At 43.5% G+C, this 7,935-nt stretch overlaps 2 protein-coding genes across 2 annotated transcripts; one reads left to right on the forward strand and one right to left on the reverse strand.

Annotated features, from left to right (window-relative positions):
- Nucleotide 1: 1 nt before the first annotated feature.
- PHALS_15183 (uncharacterized protein) lies at nucleotides 2–509 on the forward strand. The gene has a single exon (XM_024720040.2). It carries the CDS (start codon nucleotides 112–114, stop codon nucleotides 298–300), a length of 189 nt encoding a protein of 62 aa, XP_024585279.1. The 5' UTR covers nucleotides 2–111; the 3' UTR covers nucleotides 301–509.
- Nucleotides 510–907: 398 nt separating this feature from the next.
- Nucleotides 908–1,695, reverse strand: PHALS_06704 (Ankyrin; the record flags this gene model as incomplete). Its single annotated transcript, XM_024720041.1, has 3 exons — nucleotides 908–1,251; nucleotides 1,308–1,402; nucleotides 1,478–1,695. 3 exons carry the CDS (start codon nucleotides 1,693–1,695, stop codon nucleotides 908–910), a joined length of 657 nt encoding a protein of 218 aa, XP_024585280.1.
- Nucleotides 1,696–7,935: the final 6,240 nt, after the last annotated feature.

Here is a 7,935-nt window from a genome sequence, read left to right on the forward strand (position 1 = left end):
CAAACTTCATGACGGTCTCCTATGTGGTCCAGAGCAATCTAACGAGTGCGGCAAACAAAGCGATTGATAATTTATATCATGCACTTCTGAGATCAAATTATAGATTGAATAATGCCGAGCGGAGTGGGAACGAGCCAACTGGTGAGAGATTTATACAAGAACGAGCCTACTCAAATCTTCGAGCAAGCGAGAATGTTGATCCCCGAGATCTCATACGCCCATTTCTCACCACTTGATGCCTTCCTCGAGTCCCGGTCAGCACAGCAATGCAATGTAGTTATGTACCTGTCGAACGTTTAGACAGCCGGCACAGCGCACGTAGGAGACGGTTATTGTGCAAATGCATCGTTTGCAATAAACCCGATCACACCTATCCCGCGGCGCAATTTATACGAAGAAAAAAGACACAGTCGTATGACCTCTGAAAACAAATATACACGCACTTGGAGGAATCCAGGGTACAGTAAACTATGTCTAAGAGTCTATGCATTACTTGATCAAGAGAATGTTCAGGAGCAAATCAATTATGGAAATCGGCAACTGATCGGGGGACATTTTTTGATCTGATAAAAGAAAATTACAGATTTTCTATTTCTGACAAAGAAATTCAAGCCTTAAATTTGGAATTCTTTTCTTAAAATTCGTCATTCGAATGCCCTTCAGTGGAGTCAAAAGAGCTTGAAGCATCTGTATGTAGTGTAGAAACTTTGATTCACGCAAGCGTTGGTCAATACAACTTCATTGTATGATTGTATGTGATGCTTTGAGAAGAATTGCTTTGACAATATATAGACGAAATATTTATCTCGAGCGAGTCACTACAAGACTGACGGGTGGGTGAACTGATTTCCCACCTCACATTCGTATCGTACAATAAAGCAACAAACGTTAACATGACAACACCATCTTACCAAAGAAAAACAGCATACTCGATAATATGGTAAATCAATGGTTGTGCAAAATATCGCCAGCGTACAGGCGAAGAAGTAGTGGAACGCCAAAATCGTTCAATTCCCTCAACTTTCCACCCGAATTGAGACAGTAACGATGCATCTCCAAAGGTTTGGGTTCCTAGCTGCCGTAATGCCAACATGTTTGCGTACACTACAAGACGACATTTCTCGCGCTCGACGGGTGAAAAGTGCCGATGTAACCTTGGAGTCCACACCACAGCCCAGTCTGGACGAAGCATCTGCTTCACCTCAGGATTCATCCACGCTGCTGTGTCACATTCCTTAAGAATCTTCATTGCTTCACTCAATGGATGGTCAATAGTTGTATTTACCCCGTTCTATACATGAACGTACGTATCGTTGCACGAGACGCTCCACTGCGCAGTAATAACTCCACCAACGAGTTATTCTTGCGTGCAAGTGCCAAAGTTAAAGCCGATGATCCTGGTCTAAATTCGCATAAAGATAACGTTATAATTGAATTATAAAGCTTGCGTTAAGATCAAAACAAGCCAATTCTGTACATTGTCGTAGCGTTTAAATCAAGTTTGTCATTTTCGAGAAGTTTCCGGACAACGTTCATGCGACTGTGCGCGACAGCGTAAAACAACGCGCTCCAGCCCTCGCCCACTGTCACATTAACATCTCCTCCATTAGCAATCCATCCGTCTACAATATCCAAGTTGCCAATGGCAGCTGCATCTAAGAATACACGCCGCTCCTCGACGGTCCATGATTGCATAACGCGTCTTTGCAAGTACGCAAAAGGATTATCATGAAAGATACAGTCTTATGGTATCATTTATCTTAGTTTCAGTGATGCTTCATACTGAATACTTGGTTATGCAGTTATGTAACGATCGTAACCTTTCGACAACTACACGTCAGAATGCTATCAACGTATAACGCAACATTCGCATCTATGCATACTATTTCGTGCGTCAAGCTGACAAATCTATAACATGTCAGTAGATCACACTGGGTTACAAAAGCCGAAATTCTAACCCGGTAGGTAGTTCTCCGCCAAATGGTAGCAGAATGGCATTCAATGATTCATCGTGCGGCCGAGGTCAAATTTTCTAGACCCTTGCGAGAGCAAATCGCTTAATGAGAATTAAGAATTTCCTTTCGCTGTTCTGGGCTGTTAGTATCAATGCCTCGGCTTTGTGAAGCCAATGGAAAGGACTGATTATTTCGGATGCATCATGCAATCAGGTACAACCTGCGACTCTTGAAGGCAGGTATTGATGAGGTCAAATACGGATACAGTATATGGGCGTCTTATGACAGGGAGATGTCGAGAATTCCGTTGAAAAATTCTGTGAAAGTTGTGGATTTTGGCAGTGTGGGACGTTGTCTCGTCTTGAATAGCGATTTAAATTATGATCTTACTTTAATATGCCAGGGCTAGAAACAATGAGTCATGAATACACTGAATGTCGAAAAGCTTGGCACCTGATAAAGCTTTGGCGAATCGCGAGCCCACCTCTACCAGGAAGTAGAAGCGTAATTGCACGGCATGAAGCCACAATAGCTTTGTCGGAAAACTTGGGACTTCGATTTGTCTATCAGCTGAATCGCGATGTGCCTGGGGCAGAGAGCGAAAAGCGACAATACAATGAGTTGCAATTACAGAACAAGACAAAAGAAGCGATCTTATACCGTGGACTTCAGAGATTGCATCTGCTGATAGCTTGATTTTACGACTGTGCGATCATACGTTTCTATTGTCAAAGTGCATTTTTGGTTGGCCGGTAAAGAATAACTGATAGCGAGTACAACCTGGGCAAAAGCCGGTGAACAACAGATGCGACTGGAGCTTTCAATCCTTCATGTCAGAGTCGACGGAGTGGAGGAGCGACTGTAAGTCGCATGTCGAAGGGCCAGATTCTTAGTTTATTAGCCATGTCTTATTATTGTCAAGATTGAGCAGCACTGCTGAGAACTATTGAGTTTGAACTACCGTGTGATGTACCCTTCGTGTGAAATATAGCTCCTGAGTTGGAAGCAAGAACTACTCGTGAATAAAGACCGGAGTAGCTCTAGGACAAGCCTCACCTCATTAAACCCGGCAGAATTACGCATTAAGCTAGAGACATTATCCTTTAGGGAAACATGCAAATACTGTAAAATCAGAAAGACCACCAGAATGGCAGGCTGGTCTCAGAGGAAAAGATAAGCTTATCGTACGTCATATATGAGCTCGTCATTGAGGAATCGTGGATCATTGAGTGCGAGGATTGGTGAGGCTTGATCTAAGAGAACTTCGAATCCTCCGGAAATATCACGACATGGTGACAAGATACTCACCATGCAAGGTTTCCCCAAAACTACAAGTGCATCATAAGGTTTAAACGCCAAATATTGCGCCACACGTTCTTGACCATTACGAATAATATAGTGTGGCATCGTAGACATCTTCATTCGTGCAAAGCACGTATTAAATCTCCCCAGTTGACGCTGATTAACTGCGTCAGAAAATCCGCTGAGAAGTGTCAAGTTGTGTATGCCTTTACTGTATTAAATGTTATCAACAGTCCGGCACATACGATGATTTCTGAGCTCATCTCATTCATAAATGATGTAATGCAAAGCAGCAAGTTTGGTGGTCGTTTTTTGGAGCTCTAAACCTGCATAACGTGCATGACAGAAAACGATACTCCTCTCACTGCAATGAATTATCCGAGCGGGGAGCTGGCTACGTCGCAGAGACTGTCAACCTCACCAGCGATAAAAAATATTTCAGTGATGCGGCTATTCAGGCTCAATCGTGTTTATGGGGAATTATTCTATCTTTAGCCACGGAGAGGGCAGGGAATCGATGCGGGGGTCACATTAAACCCAAACAAGACATTTGCGAGCGATACTCGAATGGATGTGCTTTAGGAAGATGTCTACCAGTATGGACCAATGTGTCGCGTTGGCTTCGACAAAATCACTCTTTCAGGATGCTTCAAAGCGATGCAGGATCCGCAGACGTATATCGGAAAATTCGAAGCTATTGTAGACTGGCAAGTGCCTTTTATGCCACAAAGAAATTTGAGGAATTGGTTTGGCCTGGCCAACTACTACTTGCGCGATTATAGTGACGTTTGTGACGACATGATAAACTTCCTCACCTCTCCGATCTGTTTATTAGAAAAGTCAATTGTGTTCGCGGGTAGCAGAGAAGGGACCATTCAAGCCTAAAATTATTCATGACTTAGTTCTGGCTCTTTAAATTCAGATCGGCCAGTAATGTCCTATGCCACGCTTGGTCGCTGCCACTGACTGTGCTTTCTCCGCGCAGTCGTTGACGGGCATGGAAACAAAATTAAATTCGAGTATTGTAATTTAAAGAGGCATAAATACTACCACATTTATGACTAGAGGCTGCTTGCATGAAGTATGTCTTCGTAACTCAAGGTACAACTGCTTGCTTTTTCGTGATTCACAGATCGTGACTCGCGGTTCACCAATAGTTGAAGTTATAAGTACAACATACGAGTCAGATGCAAGGTCAATCGCTTTGCTCGAATCTATGAGAGTCCAGGGTAGTAAGAACAAAGAATATGCCTTACCAAAGGACTCAGTTGCATGTCTGCACATTTGCACCTTTCTTCCGTGCCCTAAGGCTTCTGGACACTCAACCTGTGGTGTACCACATTGCACACTTGCCAGCATTTCGTCCTCAATAACAATTCTCGTGGTGCTACGAGTTTTATCAACCGCTGTTGCTCTAAGGAGGGTGTCCTCCAAAGGAGTTGTGACCTGTGGGCATGAATAGTGCTTGTAGAGTGACCCGATCGCGCTCGCTTGCTTTCATTTTAAGCTTAAATTCTACATGCCATCGAAGAAATTGTCATAATTTCCACGTTCGTGGAACACATATCTATTTCTATTTCGTGGTAGTGGAAAAGAAAACCGTTTCATTGAAATCATGATCTGTAGAGTCGTAAACGTTTCGCTTTTAGTGAAGGAGGTACTTGGATAAAGTAAACTTATTTAACAGATGATATTGATATCAGCTTGGTCTGCTGCTTGGTATCGAGTATTTAGATAAAAAAATTCGTTCAAACCTGTAGACTTCACCCTCTTGATGCTCAAAAGTTTGTCTCTTTCTCAGATGCTATCCACCTGCTGATCATTTGCATCACGGACCGATAGTCTTTAGACTCGAGCATGACGTCCGATACGATGTTGCTCGCTAGAATTGACGCATTGACGACGGTACTGCATCTGCGTCATAACTTCCAGCTATCCCCATTGCAACTATTTTTCTTCCCAACTTAGAGGGTCGGATACGTGGTTAAATGTTCGGCAGCCAATGTGCGCTTACGTATTTAAGCCGTGAACTGCTATCTTCTACCTGTGTTTCAACGACTATGTCGAGCGAAAACGGTATCGATGTTTAATTTACGAGGGTGTATGGAATACGTAAGTTTAAGTCTGGGTAAGCAGAATCTCGTCGACCGGACTATATATTGCACTAAGTGCCACTATCCACGTTTGATGATTGTCGAGCAGTTGCGCAATCGTGTCACCGCAAGTACAAATAGTCGTTGTAAATGACGGATGATCTTTGCTTGGTTTGACTAAGACGAAGTCATAGTTGATATGTATATTTGTGATTTCTCCATAGCATGGTCGAGTAGCTAAATAGAACTAATCTTCTTGATAAAGCTATTAGCTGCTCTTTACAAATAGTAAACAATGCCTTCAATTTACGAGTTCTTTATCATGTAGTTACCTACAAGTTACTTGAACGAATCAATCTAGCGCTTACACATTTGTCCCCAATCCTGATACTTTCAGGCTGAAACTGGTGCTCATCTGATAAATGCACTGTTCTGTGTTTCCAACTCCAGTAGTTGCACGTATATATGCTGCCTCATATCCCGGTAGGTAAATTTCTGTAGAAGACTAGCCGTGAGTACAGCAAGTTATTCTTCCCCCAAATTTTTGCGCGTTCGCGCGATGCTAAATCGGTTGCCGAGTTAAAAGCGGTTTAGTAAGACGCGCTCGCCATCCGCTTGTCTTCATGGTTTCGCTGCAATGTGTAAATGCAGCAATTTATGTTCGGAGATCGAGACCGCAGACGCCAAGTCCAATGTTGAAGCTGATTGGAATTGATGTGTTTCTTCGGAGCTATATGTTGCGATTGCAAAATTTACTTTGTTACCGAAGGGGATGTGCGCACTATTTCATGATGATTTTACTACTAATTCAACTAAAGTATAAATTTGATGACATCGTGTCAGCAAACGCACAAAGATGGAGACATACGCTCCATTTGGGAGCAAAATTTAGGGTATGTGGAGTGACTATGTACTAATTAGTTTCTCTTGCGTGCTGCCAACTGCTTTCAATAGCCGCACGTTGCTAGTAGTTGTACGATGCTCCTGAATCTAAAAACACTTTGATGGCTTCACAAGCCTGAGACGGTGATGCGAACAGCCGCTAGAAGCTCCACCTTTTTTGTCTTCAGAGAGCTGAGTCCAATACATTACAATCTTTATAAGGCATAGCATAGCCGGATTCATATCCAGTAGACCAACCTTCACAGACAAGTAGTCTACGCTTTCCCGCAAGAGTCTTGTTGACCGCAGCTCATCCCTTCACAACTCTCATCCAAGACTGAAAGAATTCATATATGAATATTGAGACACCATTGTGTGTTCAGCAGCATATATGTCTTCTTTTCTTTGCTGGGATCCATCGCGTCTGATACGCAAATAGAATTTCTGCTTCCAGTTACCTATCCAGCTCCCACGAAGCGAACGTTGTATTCCACACTCAGGTCGGCACATCAAAGGTGTAGAATGAACCTGAAAGGTCTCGGTGCGGTCGCACCTGTCGGGTACCCTCCATGAAGATGAAATTTCTTACCGCATTGGAAGAGAGTCTACCGCTGTCGCAGTGATAAGAGCTCTTGATTCCCGAAAATCGTCGGTCAGCAATTCTTGACTTTCGTACATGTTAGCAAATACTTCACATACTGTTGGTGATCCTGGTAGGCGGCGCAAACACCCGTGCAATATATTGAATTAAATGTTCCCATCTTGGGAATGCCTCATCGACAGAGATTTGGTGCTCAACCTCGCGCACAGCCCTCATCTTCAAAACTGCGACCGAGGCGATCTGCTGTACTATAGCACACCTCAGCTTCTCTCGTCAGGAGGGGAGACTTCTGCAGTCCATGCACTCAATGAGCTAGACGCTTAACAGCATAAGTGCACGGTAGTGTGGTGCAATGGTATCTTCTACCGGTGCAGAGTTGGAGCGATTTACGTGGTATTTTGATATAATAGCTGAGTGCCTTCAAGTGAGATATTATTGCATTTTGCCCTTGGATTGCCACTTCTCTATACATTAAGACCAACACTGGGACCAAGCTTTTCTAGGGATATGTGCTCAAACATCGGACGTCCCATCCTCACAGATTAAAAACACCGGACCCACACACTAGGATAAAATTTTCTCTAGCGCAGGATGCTGGTAGTTCCCCGCCCATTTCGGGACCGAGTTCCTTACTCCAAATTACACTATGGAGCTTTATCGGTCAGTAGGGCCTCCTTCCACCCAAAAATAACACACCCAATTGGGTGCTTATTGACTGGGCGGTCACACAACACGGGTGTCATTGCTTGTTCACTTTAGGAAACTATCTCTGGCCTCCTTGATTTGAATCCTATGGACCTGGTCCCAAGCCACAATTCAGTTGAGCTAGGGATCGCGTTCCATCCTCACATAGGATACAGCCATATCATGACTCAGTTGTGGGGTTGATTACGAGTGCTTAAGAGAGCTACAGAGTCGCTATGTGCTTTATATGGAGGCAAATCCCACTCAAAGAGTCTGCATTTACAAATACACGTTGGTTGGACTCTTTCAACCCCTTACAAATGTAGCTCAGACTCTTTTGAGTAACATGTCGTGTAATGGGGCGGTAAATCCATTTCACATTTTTTATAGTACACACTTAGTTCCTGATTGACTTAGA

The sequence above is a fragment of the Plasmopara halstedii genome (genome assembly GCF_900000015.1).
Source record: "Plasmopara halstedii genome assembly, contig: Scaffold_3060, whole genome shotgun sequence".
NCBI lineage: Eukaryota > Oomycota > Peronosporomycetes > Peronosporales > Peronosporaceae > Plasmopara > Plasmopara halstedii.